The sequence below is a fragment of the Schistocerca americana genome, chromosome 8 (genome assembly GCF_021461395.2).
Source record: "Schistocerca americana isolate TAMUIC-IGC-003095 chromosome 8, iqSchAmer2.1, whole genome shotgun sequence".
NCBI classification, from domain to species: domain Eukaryota; kingdom Metazoa; phylum Arthropoda; class Insecta; order Orthoptera; family Acrididae; genus Schistocerca; species Schistocerca americana.
This window is the reverse complement of record NC_060126.1, coordinates 465,376,900-465,393,677: the sequence shown is the minus strand read 5'-3', so window position 1 is coordinate 465,393,677 and position 16,778 is coordinate 465,376,900. Positions and strand designations below refer to the sequence as shown.

The 16,778-nt window shown below is 38.4% G+C and overlaps 1 protein-coding gene across 4 annotated transcripts in view; it reads left to right on the top strand.

Moving 5' to 3' along the window:
- Nucleotides 1-16,778, top strand: part of LOC124545110 (RNA-binding protein 26) — a 266,987-nt gene that overhangs the window by 229,355 nt on the left and 20,854 nt on the right. For all 4 annotated transcript variants that reach the window (XM_047123928.1, XM_047123929.1, XM_047123927.1 and 1 more), the window contains 2 exons: nt 5,061-5,233; nt 12,324-12,462. In XM_047123928.1, the coding sequence (XP_046979884.1) occupies nt 5,061-5,233; nt 12,324-12,462 (312 nt within the window). The remainder of the gene's footprint in view (nt 1-5,060; nt 5,234-12,323; nt 12,463-16,778) is intronic.

Genomic DNA, 16,778 nt, shown 5'->3' with positions numbered 1-16,778 from the left:
ATTAGTACATGTCTTGTCTCTTCACAATGAACATTGCTGCTTTGCAGAACTTAAAAAAATCTGAATCTAGATATTCAGATACTCTGTAGAAAGAGTGTTTAATGAGTCACATTTGTAATATTGTTTTGAACTGGTTAATATTCCTAATTTCTTGCAGTATATTAGAGGGGAGCTTGTTGAATGATTTACCACCAGAGTACACGACTCTGTCTGATCTGTTATTTATTTATACATCATGATCCATAAATTCTGTAGTGAACAAAAAGTCATTGGCAATATGGAACTAGTGATGTTACATGTTGATAGACTGAAGCAGCCACTACATAGTGCTTCTGTGAAGTATATTAACAACAAATTATAAGTGGTAATCTACTCCAATGACTAATTGCAGGAATTACTGCTAGATTATTTTACATATGTGAAGAGAATAGTAGCCACTGCTCCCTCGCGGCTGCTGCAAATTTCAATAATGTTACACAGGACCGTATCAGCTCTCTACATACTGGTAAAATTGAAGACTATTCAGTGTAAAATTAGTTTTAATTGGAGTCTGAACATTGTGATAAATTGTAGGAGTGACCAACAAAGCACTGTTTACTTTCTATGAACATCGGGAAAATTCCAGTTTCCCATCTGGTATCTACTAGTAACCTGAAATTTTGCATCACACTGTAAAACTCCATTCTAAGTGATAGACAGGCCATAGTCTTTATGGAAATTCTTTTTACACACACTATTGTCGTTGTGAATTGCATTGTTCCTCCTAAATTCACTCTTATTGTTAACTACAAATGCTTTTAGGTAGGATGTGTGTCTGCACATGTGTAAGGGTCTCTAGGATCCTGAGATTTCTGCAAGATAATAGGTTATCAACTTAAAGTGATGTTCTTATTGCAAATTTCTGTAGAATTAATATTTTTTTACATTAGCTGCATTGCCTCAGAAGATTCTGCCATATAGGACAGTATGAAGTAAAACTAAGCAAATTACACTACACTGCATTTTAAAACTTTTGGAACTATGTTTTATGACTGTAAGGTGATATTCAAAGTATTTTTCATTCTGATTTCCAATCCGATTTCTGTTTTTCTGTATCACATCAAACTTTTGTACAAATCACATCTGAAGTTTTAGCTGAAATCACGTTTTTCTTCTAACAGAGAATTTTTAATTGCATTAAAAATAAATTATTTATTTTGTAACCTTATCTAGAAACACCACACACTTCATTAGAGTACACAATCGTATATGTTCACTTAAACATAGTATTAATTACTACAGACACACAAAACATGTAAGACAATTTAATTTCCCTTCATCGATTTCACTGCATCAAGTTCTTTCTAATATGGAGCGAAACTTCTTGCCTTTGGTTATCTCCCTTCACCAGTACCATACTGTTTGGATTACACCTTCCCTGGTATCACTTTCCCATTTCATTGGTGTCCTGGTGAAACTGTTATTCTTAGTCTTCTGTGTTCACATAGAAACAAACCATATGTGAATGTCGAAAATGAAGGCTTAACACCTATGGTACATCCTAATTTCATAAAACTGTGCAACATTGTTCTAACCATGGTTTTATAATTTAGGTGTTTGTTGATGCCCAAAAGTTGCTGACTACTTCTTTAAATGAAACCCCAACCCTGTTTCCCACTGGATTCATCGTACTTTCAAACAAATTGTCTTTTTATCGAATTTCTGATTTGTAGTCCCGCAAAGATTGCTCCTTTAAGTTTCTCAAAGATACTTTTGGAAAGCTAGTTACCAAGTATAGGAAGCAGTCACCATTTTCGGAAATGCTCTTGTGAACTGTTTCATTAATCCAAACTTGATGTTAAGAGGAAGTACCAGTGCCTTGCTGGGTTTAACAATCAGTTCCTTTATTATATTCTGTGAATTGAGTTGCAGGGTTTTTATTTTGGGCCCTTCAGATACCTTCCAATGCTTGTTTTTGGCTCAGCTGACCCACTAGAATGAAGTCTGGCATTTTTGTGTAGCCATATTATTGACCAAGTAACATGCTAACTTCTTTCAAATCCCCATATGTTGTTCAAGAATGTTTTTCATAGTTCCCTTATTTCAATACAGATCTGAGGTTTTCACACATCTCCTTATGGTGCTCTGAATGTATGCCAAACCTTGTGTGGATCCAGGTTTTGTTTTCATCACCAGGTTTATACCAAAGTAGGTGTAGTAGACATTTTTCACAAAACTATTAATTTCCTGGCTTTGCTTAGCAACTACGTAGCTCCCACAAATGTAACAGAATATGTTTGGGTTGTTCAACGCTTATGGGAACTAATTTAAAAAAACAGCTGAACTACATTTTTCACAAAACTGTTAATTTCCCGTCTTTGCTTAGCAGTTACATAGCTACCACAAACGTAACAGAACATTTTTGGGTTGTTCAAGACATGTGGTCACTAGCTGCTAAGAAACAGCAAAACTACATTTCACAGCACAAATGTAACTCTCAACACCTACAGCAAGTCAACAGTCAATCATAAAGTTTACTGCCTAAAAGCCAGATGGATGTGATAAGACTACATCTACATTTATACTCTGCAAACCACCAAGAAGTGCATGACACAGAGTATACCCCATTGTACCAGTTATTAGGGTTTCTTCCTGTTCCATTCTTGTATTGAGTGCAGCAAGAACGATTGTTTGAATGCGTCTGAGAGCACTATAATTATTCTAATCTTGTCCTCATGATTCCTGTGTGGGTGGTACATAGGGGGTTGTTGTATATTCCTAGAGTCATTGTTTAAAGCCAGTTCTTAAAACCTTGTTAGTAGACACTTTCTCTGACTAGTTCACATCTTATCTTCAAAATTTTGCTAGTTCAGTTTCCTCAGCATCTCCTCAGCTTTCTCCCATGGGTCAAACAAACCTACAACCATTTGTACTGCCCTTCCCTGTATATGTTCAGTATCCCCTATTAGTCCTATTTGGTACCACCTTCGTTACCCACAACTGCATCTGTGTGATTATTTCATTTCATTTCATATCCCTACAAAGTGTTAACGCCCAGGTATATGAATGAGTCTGCCACTTTCAACTGTGACTCATTGATGTTAGTCATAGGATACTAGGTTTTTTTGTTTTTTGAAGTGCACAGTTTTTCATTTCTGAACATTTAAAGCATGTTGCCAATCTTTGTACCACTATGAAATCTTATCAAGCTCTACTGAAGATTTATGCAGCTTCTTTCTTACAGTACTTCATTATGGATAACTGTGTCATTTGCAAAAAGCCTGAGGTTACTATTAATAATGTCCACAAGGTCATTAATATACGACATGAACAGCAGTGGTCCAAACACACTTTCATGGTGTGCACCCGAAGTTACTTTTGCATCTGACAGTGACACTCTAGCCAAGATAACAAGCTGCATCCTCCTTACCAAAAAGTCTTCAATCCAGTCACAAATTTCACCTGATACACCATATTACCAAACTTCTGACAGTAAGTGTAGGTGTGGTGCTGTGTCAAATATGTATTGGAAATCAAGAAATACTGCATTTACGTGACTGCCTGGATCCAAAGCTTTGAGTACATCATCTGATCCGTAAAATGAAGATACACAGTGTGGGTTGTGTTTCACATGATTGATGTTTTCAGAATCCATGCTGGTTGACATGGAGAAGGTCACTCTGGTAAAGATACATCATTATATTTGAGCTTGGAATATGTACTAAGATTCTACAACAAATCAGTGTCAAGGATACTGGATGGTAGTTTTGTGTATCACTTCTATTACCCTCCTTGTAGATCGGTGTGACCTGTGCTTTCTTCCAGTTACTGGGCATGGTTTTCTGTTTGAGGGATCCATGATAGATTATAGTTAGAAGAGGGGTTAATTCAGTATAGACTCTGATAGGGATTCCGTCGGGCCTTGGAGCTTTGTTCAATTTTAACAATTTCAGCTGTTTCTCAACACAACTGACACTAATACTTACTTCACTCATCTTTTCAGTGGTGCAAGGATTAAATTGGGGCAATTCTCGTGGGTTTTATTTTGTAAAGGAACGTTTGAAAATAGTGTTAATCCTTTCAGCTTTTGCTTTGCTACCCTCAGTTTTGTTTCCTGTCTCGTTTGCTAGGGGCTGAACACCAACTCTGGTGCCATTAACAGCCTTTACATATGACCAGAATTTCTTGGGTTTTGTGGGAGATCATTTGACAATGTTCTGGTCTGGTAGTCATCGAAGGCTTCATGCATTGCTCTTTTGATAGGCAAAAGCCAAGAAGTATGGCTAACTACTACAATAAAATTTCCTTGTATTTGAATTAAGATTTCTCTTTGTGGGACATAGGCTTAAATGAAAAATTTATTTATTTGATTTGTGAAAAAACTGTGTGTGACTAATAAATCATCTATCAGCATATAAAAGTACTTCAGGACCAGTGAAAATTGAACAAATGTCCAGGATAAAGTGGTGAAGTGTTATGTTAGCTATCCAAACTCCAGATCAGTAGAATGAAATAGATTTTGAAGTACATGGTATTCAGAACTGAGCATTTTGGTAAACTAATCCACTTGCTTGTCTCACTTCATTTTGTTGTCGATCTAGACACCCAGGAACTTCATACATGGAGCCTCACCTAGTGTGTACACAATGATCTTTACTTCTGGTATCTGTATGTTAATTTTCTTGATCTGGAATTTCAAAATAGAATCTTCGTAAGATTCAAGATTAAGCTAGTTTCCTTGAACCACTTATAAGTCTGTTCCACTATTCTCATGACAGCGTATAATGTGGAGAGTGTTTGCACTGTCTAAAGATCAGAATTTTTTATTGTATTGAACTGATCAGACGGTAAAAATGGTATTGGTACCTTCACACTGTATGTAATTAATGCATATTTTGACAACAGTTAGTTAGCAAACTTGTTGATACTCTGGCTTTATGAATCACAACCAGGCCCCACCTCTCTTGTCCTTTTCTGCAACTGTTCTAGTTTTAATCTGACATTCACTGGGTTAGTCTGTGTGTTTCTTGAAGTATATTTTCTATTAATTTGTTAATTGTCATTGCATTTTTGTGCAACAGCAATTTGGAGAGGTTGTAGACTACGTAGTTGATGAGTCGACACCATCTTTGATCTTGAACTACAAGTCGAGGAAGGAAGCGGAGCTGGCAATTCTGAAGGGCCGAACATTTCAGGACCGACTGCTGTCAGTGACGTGGTGTGGAGGAGGACAGCCAGCTACAACCCGTCTCAGGTGTGTACATTAACACGTCTGCCATGACACTATGTAATACCCCCAGTTTTTACCAGGGTGTACATAGTAAATTTTTATCATAAAAAGCACAATTTTGCAACAAAGAAGTAAAGTTGTCATATTTGAAAATGTCACAATAATGATAATGACCCATGGCGTAGCCTAAGAGACTGGATTATGACCGGAATTAGTATTACTCAGCCACACACTACGCAAAATTGAATGAAGTTGATTTAGCATTTATCATCAATAACAATAATTATTGATAGTGTGCAGCATTAATAGTAAACTTAAAATATTTTAGAGCATAGTGAGCTGTTCTAAAATTACCCAAAATTTTAGCATGTGAAATTCAGAGCATGAGCCAATGTACAAGCACATTTGACTTTCGTTTAAGTGCTCATCTTCAGGAAAGTATATACTTTTTTTCTGAGATAAGTAATAAACTTAGAAAAGATGGTACTGCTTAAACCACAGAACAGTACACAGTTTTTACTCATGAAATACAAGCAGCAGAGCTACACTTCATATAGTATGTGTATTAGAATGGTGCAGATGCAGAGTCTCTTTCAATTGAAACTGACATTTACCCAATGCATTCTAAGTCACTTAGATTGAGCACAATCAAATGCACTACTTGATAACGAAATATTGTCAGTTCATTTCTAATTAACGCGCAGCAAGCCAGATTCTTCTTCCAGAAACTATGTCCATTTCCATCCAGACAGTAACAACTCTGAACTTACGTTTTATTATTTACAGCATCACAATCATAACAGAAGTTTTCTTACAAAACATAAAATTTCTACAACTGTCTTCAGATAATTACAGAAGAGAATAAAGTTTACACATTTTAGTATAAATCATTGATCTCTGAATCTTACAGAAAATAGATTTGATTACAGTTTGACGTATAGTGTCCGTCATTGTAACAAGTATATCTTACCAAGGGGAGGTTAAGATATGTGTCGGATCACTCAGAGGGCGTGCACACATTCATTTTTACACAAGGCTGACACTATCACTTTTTAACCTTAAAAAACAGACCACTAATGGTGCAGTTATCCACTCACAGGCACTTGATTCAGTACAGGGTTATTACAAATGATTGAAGCGATTTCACAGCTCTACAATAACTTTATTATTTGAGATATTTTCACAATGCTTTGCACACACATACAAAAACTCAAAACGTTTTTTTAGGCATTCACAAATGTTTGATATGTGCCCCTTTAGTGATTCGGCAGACATCAAGCCGATAATCAAGTTCCTCCCACACTCGGCACAGCATGTCCCCATCAATGAGTTCGAAAGCATCGGTGATGCGCGCTCACAGTTCTGGCATGTTTCTTGGTAGAGGTGGTTTACACACTGAATCTTTCACATAACCCCACAGAAAGAAATCGCATGGGGTTAAGTTGGGAGAACGTGGAGGCCATGACATGAATTGCTGATCATGATCTCCACCACGACCGATCCATCGGTTTTCCAATCTCCTGTTTAAGAAATGCCGAACATCATGATGGAAGTGCGGTGGAGCACCATCCTGTTGAAAGATGAAGTCGGCGCTGTCGCTCTCCAGTTGTGGCATGAGCCAATTTTCCAGCATGTCCAGATACATGTGTCCTGTAATGTTTTTTTCGCAGAAGAAAAAGGGACCGTAAACTTTAAACCGTGAGATTGCACAAAACACATTAACTTTTGGTGAATTGCGAATTTGCTGCACGAATGCGTGAGGATTCTCTACCGCCTAGATTCGCACATTGTGTCTGTTCACTTCACCATTAAAAAAAAATGTTGCTTCATCACTGAAAACAAGTTTCACACTGAACGCATCCTCTTCCATGAGCTGTTGCAACCGCGCCGAAAATTCAAAGCGTTTGACTTTGTCATCGGGTGTCAGGGCTTGTAGCAATTGTAAACGGTAAGGCTTCTGCTTTAGCCTTTTCCGTAAGGTTTTCCAAATCGTCGGCTGTGGTATGTTTAGCTCCCTGCTTGCTTTATTCGCCGACTTCCACGGGCTACGCGTGAAACTTCCCCGCACGTGTTCAACCGTTTCTTTGCTCACTGCAGGCCGACCCGTTGATTCCCCCTTAAAGAGGCATCCAGAAGCTTTAAACTGCGCATACCATCGCCGAATGGAGTTAGCAGTTGGTGGATCTTTGTTGAACTTCGTCCTGAAGTGAAGTGTCGTTGCACTGTTATGACTGACTGATGTGAGTGCATTTCAAGCACGACATACGCTTTCTCGGCTCCTGTCGCCATTTTGTCTCACTGCGCTCTCGAGCGTTCTGGCAGCAGAAACCTGAAGTGCGGCTTCAGCCGAACAAAACTTTATGAGTTTTTCTACGTATCTGTAGTGTGTCGTGACCATATGTCAATGAATGGAGCTATTTGGAGCTACAGTGAATTTATGAAATCACTTCAATAATTTGTAATAGCCCTGTATACACTAATACTTTAATCCAAAACAATTCCATAAGTAATATTACCAGATAGGAGCACTTGTCATTGTAACTACTTCTGGAATGAAGAGATAAGCCGGTCCTGAATTGAATCCTCATATCGGATTGATGATGAAAGGTCAGTGTGCCGGCCAGCATCTGTGATTTTTAGGTGCTTTCCTACACTCCACTAGGTGGATACTGGGCTGGTTCCGATGTTCCGTCTCAGATATTTGCTATGCCAACATTTAGAACACTTTCATACAGAATTTACTTTATACACAGACAGATAGGGTACACTGCTTCTGTCCTCGGAGGTGAATAGGAGACTGATGACCTTCGCTGTTTGGTCTCCTTACACATTCCTATCAGAATCAGAAATAATATTTTTGGTTTTTTAACTGTCAAAATCATTTGAATGTGAAGATAATTATTTTGCGTTAAAAGAGACAAGATTCTATTTAGTTAATGGTATTACAAATAACTGGTTATATAGGAATATAACAAAGTAAGAATGTTGTGCTAAAAAAGCCAAATAACTCAGTAATAAGAGTGAGTAGTAAGAAATCCAGTGGATTCCCACATCATTCACTTTTGAATCATCTCTCATTTCTTGTATCTATGATTAAAATACGACAGAGTTAGCACTTTCGGTAATGACACGACTGTTATTGGAGTTTGTCTTGTTAGAAAATAGCGGCTTAATAAATTGTAAATAACAGACAGACAGGATAATTCAGTAGTTCACTACAGAGAGACTCGTTTTTATTTATACAATATGTTAATGAGCAAGGGGGGGGGGGGGGGGGCAGTGGTTAAGATACTAGTGGTGTGGTTATTAAGATTTGTGTGTTTCCTGGATCTCTAAGGTACATTCCAGTGTGATTCCTTTGGGAAAAGCACAGACAGTTTCCTTCCTCAATCTGAACTTTAGTTCCATCTATTAATGATTGAACCTTAAACTTGAATCTTTCCTTCCCTTCGCAGGATATTTGATTCTGCACACGGAGTGGAAAAACTATAGAAAATGGTTAGAGTTCACAGAATGTTCCAAATTCTATGATACACATATTACTGAAAATAGAACCTGAGGATCCACATTATTGAGTTTCGCAGATAGCAGAGTACAAAAACTTTTAACCTTCATACCATTCCAGGAAAAACAAATTAATATTGTATCAAATTATGGATCTTTCATCATAACAATTATTTTGATGTGTCTCAGTTGTCTACACCATCTTTTTATGGTATGCCTTACATTAAATTATACTTTGGCAGTTATGCAGGTTTTGACTGAAACACATTTCCACACGTATTCCCATCTGTTGTTAATGTCTCATTACATACGAGGCTCAGTCAAAGAATAAGCCTCCTTTTTTGTCAGAAATGTAAAACAGAACTATGTGGGTTGAGAACCACAACATTTATGATTAATCTACGACTTTTCAGTATAATCCCCATCCATTACCACAGTTACGGTCCATATTTTAACGGAGCATGTAGTCCAGTGTGGTAAAACACACAGTCCTGCTTCCGAAGCCATTGACACACTGTCATTTTCATGACCAACCTCATCCTCAAAGTGAATCCCATGATGACCTCCTTTTAGTAGTCTGAACAGATAAAAGTCTGATGGTGGCCAGGTCAGGGCTGTGTGGGGGACGAGACAAAACTTCATGACTGGTGTATGATCGTGCATTGTCATGCAAAAGAACATCATCTGCCATAGCTTTTGTTGGGCACACTCAATGAAGATATACCTTAAGCTGTTTAAGCATGCATATATATTGGACAGGATTCATTACACATTCCTGTTCCAGAAAATCAACCTTAATGACTTCCTCTAGATTCCAGAATAATGTAGCCCCAACTTTCCATGCTGATCACACAATTGTGAACTTTTTCTTTGTCAGTGATTTTCTGTAATAGTATTCCACTGACTGTGTTTTTGATTCTGGTTCAGAAAAATGAACCCATGTCTTGTATATAGTCATGGTTTATTGCATAAACTCCTCTCCCTCCGTACAGAAGTACTACAAGATTTGGCAGGCAGTTGCTTTTCTTTTTTTTAAATTCTTGTTAGTTAACATTCTTGGTACCCAAGTTGCACAAATCTTCGATAATCCCAGTTCTTGAATAATCGTCATCACACTGCCTTGACTGATGGGTGTAAAGCAACACAAATCATCTGCACTCATTCTGCAATCACCATGAATGATGTCATCTACTTGCTGAATGTTGTTCGGAGTCACTGCACCCACTGGCCCGCCGCTCTCTGTTTCTTCAGCCAGCAGTGTTTGCCCTTTTGCTTTGTTACAGTGATAAACCCGTCGTATGAGTGTTCATATCCACTGTTGCGTAACCATATGCATTTTTCGATCTTTCATGAGTACAAATGGGTGTTTCACCTTGTGCATTCAAGAATTCTATCACAGAACACTGTCTTATACAAATATTGATGTCAGCCATTTTGTAAGTAACTGCAGTTGATGCAGAAAGTTACTACTGCACATGATTTGTGGAATACCAATTTTTCTCTTAACAAAGGATGGCTGAGCCCATGTTATTATGGGACAAACTGTCCTAATAAAGTAACCCTTTATACAGGGTGTTTCGAAATTAATATATGGGTTTTAAGGCTGTGCAGAATTTATTACATTCAACTTAGAATTATAAATAATACATCAAATAAAAGAGCAGCTCAAACACTATTGTTTGTATACCTGTGTGCAAAGTGAAGAGTGCGGAATGACCAAGAGTGAGTGAAGAACGTGTTGAATGAGTGAGTTTCATGCACAGTCCCAAGAAATCAGTTCGGAAGGCTAGTCGTGAATTAGCAGTTCCAGTGACGTCTTTGAGGAGACTTTTAAGAAGACACTTAAAACTACTTCCTTATCATTTGCAGTTGTTACAAACTCTAAGGCCTAATGATTTATGTGCGAGCTTTACAAACGAAATGTTGCTGCACGACGATGAAGAGTTTCTGGACCGTGTTCATCTACAGTGATGAATTGATATTTCATATAAGTAGAAATGTGGACACACACAATGATTTCTTGTCCTCCATAGGCGTACAGCCCAGATGAGCACTTACGTACTCCGTAATTTTCGGAATATACCGTTAGTTTCTTTTACGAGGGACGTTTCATAAATAGTGCACAGGTTGGTATTACTGTGGATTGTTTGATGTAACAGCAATGAAAATTACATCAGATGTAGTTGGGAGCTTGAGGAAGAAGCATGTAGTTATGGTTTTTCGCTGCATGTTCTAACGTAAAATTGGTGAGAGGTAGAAATGGACCTGTAGGGGGTCTCGATTACTGTGGCTGTTTAAGACCAGGCGTCATATACCAAGATTGAAACTATACGCAGCAAAAATCTGACAGAAGTACACAGCATGGTAAGTGAAGTTTGTGGTGCGTTTATAGTGGATCGTAGTAACATTTCACATTGAGTTAATTGTTTTTGTGGTGGTCATAAGCAGATACTCTTGGTGAAGATCGCAGGGTGACTTGTGAGGAGCTCTTTGGAGCCACAGGAATTCCCTCGGCATCAGTATTCCGTATTCTGACAAATGATTTGAAGAAGAAAAAAACTTCAGCAAGATGCTCCCCTCACTGTTTAACTCCTGAGGAGAAGCAGAAATACCTGGACAGTGCAACCTTGCTCAAAAGATTTGAACATGAAGGTCAATGATTGTTGCACTGAATTGTCGGTATCGATGAAACATGGATTAGAGACTTTTAACCAGAGTTGAAATCACAGTCCAATGAGTGGAGAGCTTCAGATTCTCCACATCCAAAAAAATTTCAATGTGCTCAATCAAATCTCAAGCAAATCATGACTTTTATGTCAAGGAATCATCATGACAGATAGTCCCATGTGGAACAAGTGTCACAACAGTATATTATTGTAACTTCATGCAAAACCTGAGCAGAAAAATGCACAAATCCTGACCTCAGTTGCTCAAGGCTGGGCTGCTCATTCTCATTGACAATGCTAACCCGCATACCACCAATGTTGTAGCCCAAAAATTGCTTGAATATGGATGGAAAGTGTTGCCGCATCCTCCCTGCGTGAGTCCACTAAACTTTGACTTTTTCCCAAAGTTTTAAAAATCTATGCGTTGACATCATTATCTTTCTGTAGAAGAGCTTTCTACCACAATTACCCAAGCCATTGGACAGAACAAAGGAAGTGGTGTCCTGGATGGAATAATAGAGCTACCAAGATGTTGGGAATCAGTCATAGAGAAGACTATATTGAAGGACTGTAAAGAGAGATTGAAAAATAAATAAATGAATATGTAAGTAAAAAAATTAGTGTACGTTATTTATGAAATTTCCCTCATAATTCTCTTTTCAAACTTCCCTTCCTAGGCTCACAACCCATTCGTCTCCCTTCATTGACACATGCCAACTCCATACAAGGTGTTGTTGTACTCCTCTGAACAGTACTAACTGAGAACTAGGTGTGCGACCATGTCAGAAAAAGTTATGCCTTCCTTTCCAAGTGGTTACACTGTGCTAAAAGCTCTGTCAGCTTTCAATGCAAATCTCTCTTAATTAGCAACCACATTTTACATTTCTATTATGAAGAAAGAATCCATTCACAGGTGTGTTACCATGATGGAAATCTACTTTCAGATCGGGATCGGTGAGTGGGAGCCTCATGTCGACAGTCCACCTGCACCCTGGGGGTGGCGCCCACCGCCAGGTCGTGCTGGTGGGAGGAGCGGGCAGCGACGGTGGGCTTGATGAGCCTCTTGCTGATGACGAGGAGGAGGTGAGTGTAGTCTTTAGTTGATATTATATTTGAGAAAACGTATAAATTTTCCATAAAAATTAAAGAACATAAATAAAGTAAAATAGTGGCAGTATTAATAAATATATTTATTGTACTAATTTCATGTCATCTATAGCTGCAACCACATTTAATCTTAAAATCGGCTTGGTTAGACAGATGTATCCTATCACCCTTTTCTATAATTTTTTTAAGTAAACAGTGAGATTGCTTGTTGAAATTCTCATCACCAACTTGCAGGTTAATGTCTTATCAGAGAGTGCCTAGGGGCCTATATTTACTCTTGTTATTCTTAAAGGTAGAAAAGCTTTGCTCACAAATATATGTAGACTCAAATATAGAGAACATAGTATTTGTATGGAGTGTAGCCATGTATGGAAGTGAAACGTGGACGATAAATAGTTTAGACAAGAAGAGAATAGAAGCTTTCGAAATGTGGTGCTACAGAAGAATGCTGAAGATTAGATGGGTAGATCATGTAACTAATGAGGAGGGATTGAATAAATTGGGGAGAAAAGGAATTTGTGGCACAACTTGATTAGAAGAAGGGATCGGTTGGTAGGACATGTTCTGAGGCATCAAGGAATCACCAATTTAGTACTGGAGCAGAGCGTGGAGGGTAACAATCGTAGAGGGAGACCAAGAGATGAATACACTAAACAGATTCAGGAGGATATAGGCTGCAGTAGGTAATGGGAGATGAAGAAGCTTGCACAGGATAGAGTAGCATGGAGAGCTGCATCAAACCAGTCTCAGGACTGAAGACCACAACAACAACATTCCCTGCAAACTTTTAATGATTTGTAAAGGTCAACTAATGTCACACCATTAAACATGTCTTTCATAATGTGTTCCAACTGTGTGTCAGTAAGTAAATGGATAATGCCTTTATGGTCATTCCCATAAGCCACTGCAACTTTGTGTGATTAGTCTTCTACACTGCACAGTGTCTATGCATATTGACTTGGCCATCCTAGAGCAAATCCTCGGTCGGGAAGGAAATCACGGGTCAAGACAGAGTTTTCTGATTGTCTTGGTGGGCCACAAAAAAAAAAAAAAAACCTAGTGGACTGCTATTGGCCAATGTCGGTCATGTGCAATTATGTTTTGGGGTAACTCATCTGTAAGAAAGACTGACTTCTTTGCTCAAAAATGTGCAATAAGAGTAACTTGAGATGCATACCCACAATCATCTTGTAGACATCTGCTTAAAGAGCTGGGGATTCTGTGTGCTGTTTCACAGTATATTTATTCCATCATGAAGTTTATTGTAAATAATCCACCACAATACAGAAGTAGCAATGATGTACATAATTACAATACCAGAAGGAAAAATGGCATTCATTACCCCGCATTAAGGTTGTCTTTATCACAAAAATGTATGCACAGTGCTGCAACAAAGATTTTTGATTACTTACCCATGGATACAGAATGTCTGACATAGGAAAATAAAATTTGAAAACAAACTAAAAAAGCTTCTATTCTCTTCTTATCTAAACTATTTGTCGTCCATGTTTCACTTCCTTACATGGCTACTCCACAGAATTATTTCTATTGGGGGAGAATAAGAAGAGGAAGATGAAACTAAACTAACTAACCTGCTGTTGGCCAATGTCGGTCATATGGAATTATGTTTTGGGGTAACTCATCTGTAAGAAAGACTGACTTCCTTGCTCAAAAATGTGCAATAAGAGTAACTTGAGGTGCATACCCACAATCATCTTGTAGACATCTGCTTAAAGAGCTGGGGATTCTGTGTGCTGTTTCACAGTATATTTATTCCATCATGAAGTTTGTTGTAAATAATCCACCACAATACAGAAGTAACAATGATGTACACTCTTTGACATAAAACTCGACCGGCGGCCGGCCGCTTCAGAGGAAAAGTCTGCGCCGATCGCGACTTGGGACAAAAAAACTGGCCAACTCGCTAATTCTCTAAGTCCGGTTATCTGCACAATCTGGCAACACTGTAGACTGCGCACTTCCTGGAGGAAAACATGTTCCATGATACAGAAACCCTAGGCTGATTACGCCTGTGGTCTAGCGATAGCGTGCGTTGTTTCTGTTCATAATGTCAGTGGATCGAGAGCAGCTGGCATAAAATATTTTTATAGCCTCTTCTGTCTGAATGCTGAAGACGTAAATGTAATGGTAGCGCAGATTCAATCTATTTCGCTTTCTGACACACCGATATCAAAATTTCATCCAGTAACAATTTTGTGGTAGATTTCCTGCAGACTGTCCTCCTCTGGACGCCGTATGTGGCAAAGCTCCGGGATCCACTGGCTGGCTACCGGCAGCGGCCATGGCGACAGCAGCGGCGCTGCACTCCCCCGTTCTTTATCGAAAGCGCCTGCTACCGCTCATCGCTTTTGATGATTTAAAACGCTTTATTATTAAATGTTGCTCCACAAAAAATGTCTACAATTTCCATTCACGCTCAAAAGCAACGGAGACAGACGCCCTGATTAGTAGGCGGGTATTATATTACATTAATTGGCAAGAGCTGAGTATGGCCCGAAATTAATTTTATAGACTGGGACGAAATTAAACCACCTCGTTACATTCGATGAATTTATAAATGCTTCATACCTTGTTTCTTTCCCTTTCAAACTCCATTATTTGTGCAACTTTTGGTCAATGTTCGGATGTTTTCGTCAAGCCAGAGTGAGCGTCTGTGGTTTAAAGTGTATTACAGTTCTTGTTTCATTCCTTATGGTAAGTCTATGCGATAAACTGTGTGAATACCTTGCAATGGATGCTCTGTAGCAGTGCAGGAACACTGCACATTTGGAGTTCCATGTATGGGTTCATGAAGTATTTAATGTTGATCGGAAGTGATAGTTAAGGTCATCAGATTTAAACCAGAGAAATTAGTCGTTTTGAGGTTTCAGAGAACGGAAAGGAATTGCTAACGCCGGTGTTAGAAAACGTCTACAGTTAAATGCTATTGCAAAAATTTAGAAGAAGGGAACTATATTAATCAACATGTGCACTTCATAAACAACCTCCTGACATGTTAGACCTATATGACGGACAAAGCTCAAATTTATATCGTTGACAGTCGGTTTGAATCTTTTCAGGATCTATTTTACAGTGAAGCACCTTGGCATTTGCAAAGCAGACATCCATGATATTAACTTAATTTACTAAGTCGAAATCGGACGAAGATTGATGTTTAAAGGCATTCTTCAGATTTCGTATAAGGAATTTTTACTAGCAGTTTGCAACTCCATTAATTAAAATGGAAAATAAAAGGTTGTAGTCAGCAGCTTCCACCGAGATTGGAACTGCTATGTCATACAGTAAGAGCACCACAACGCACAAGGGAACCTCTTTTTTCTCAATTTTGCTTTTTTTTTTCTTTTACTTTTTTTTTACGATTACCCCTTTTTTTCTCTCTTATTTTAAAGCCCCTTATGAAAATGGCACTAAAAAAAAAAAGAAACTAAGTGCCAACGCCACTTTTCATCCTATAACAAAAAAAATCTGGTCCACTTCAGACATTGGCTCCTGACTAAACCTACCCCAGAGAGCTGCCTATATACCAGGGGAAATATGGGAATTCAAGGTTAGGGCTATCCTTAAAAACAAAACACAATCTTCCTTTTTCTGAATTTTATTATTATTATTATTATTATTATTATTATTATTATTATTTTTTTTTTTTTTTTTTTTTTTTTTTTTTTTTTTTTGTGTGTAATTGATAAGGCGCCTTCTGCGCCCCGCTGGTAATATGTTGAGTCACGTCTTCTCGAAATTGATGTGTTCCGTTCAATAGTTCAGAAATGTTCATTGGTTCAAACAGGAAACCTTCTTCACTCTTGGCTTAACACATTCCAGCTGCGAGGCAGGTCGTGGAAAGCACTCCCAAGGAAGTTCGAGAAAAATTATCTGTATTATGGGTGACGGACAACGACATAATGACGGTCGTTGAGGTATGTCCAAAAATCGAGTACAGAGTCTACAGTTTGTCCAAATAGGTAGTGAATGGCATGTCCACGAATCCGATTCACAGCGTTGGTCTTTGTCCGAGGAAAATAGTCACGTCCCGGAACTAATAATGAAAGGGGAGTATTCCGATTCAGAATGTCCCGCATTAGAAAAGCCACAATACGACGAATAACCTCTGAGCTAACGACGCACTGGCGACAACAGATGGACTATAGTCACTGCGATGTTGCCTGAGCCTCAAAACGCAACCTTAAAACACACAAACAAGTGTTACTTATGTGAAGAACGCCATTCTTGGAGTCCAGAAATTAAATATACTTTCTGAGTGTCTCATCTTACAG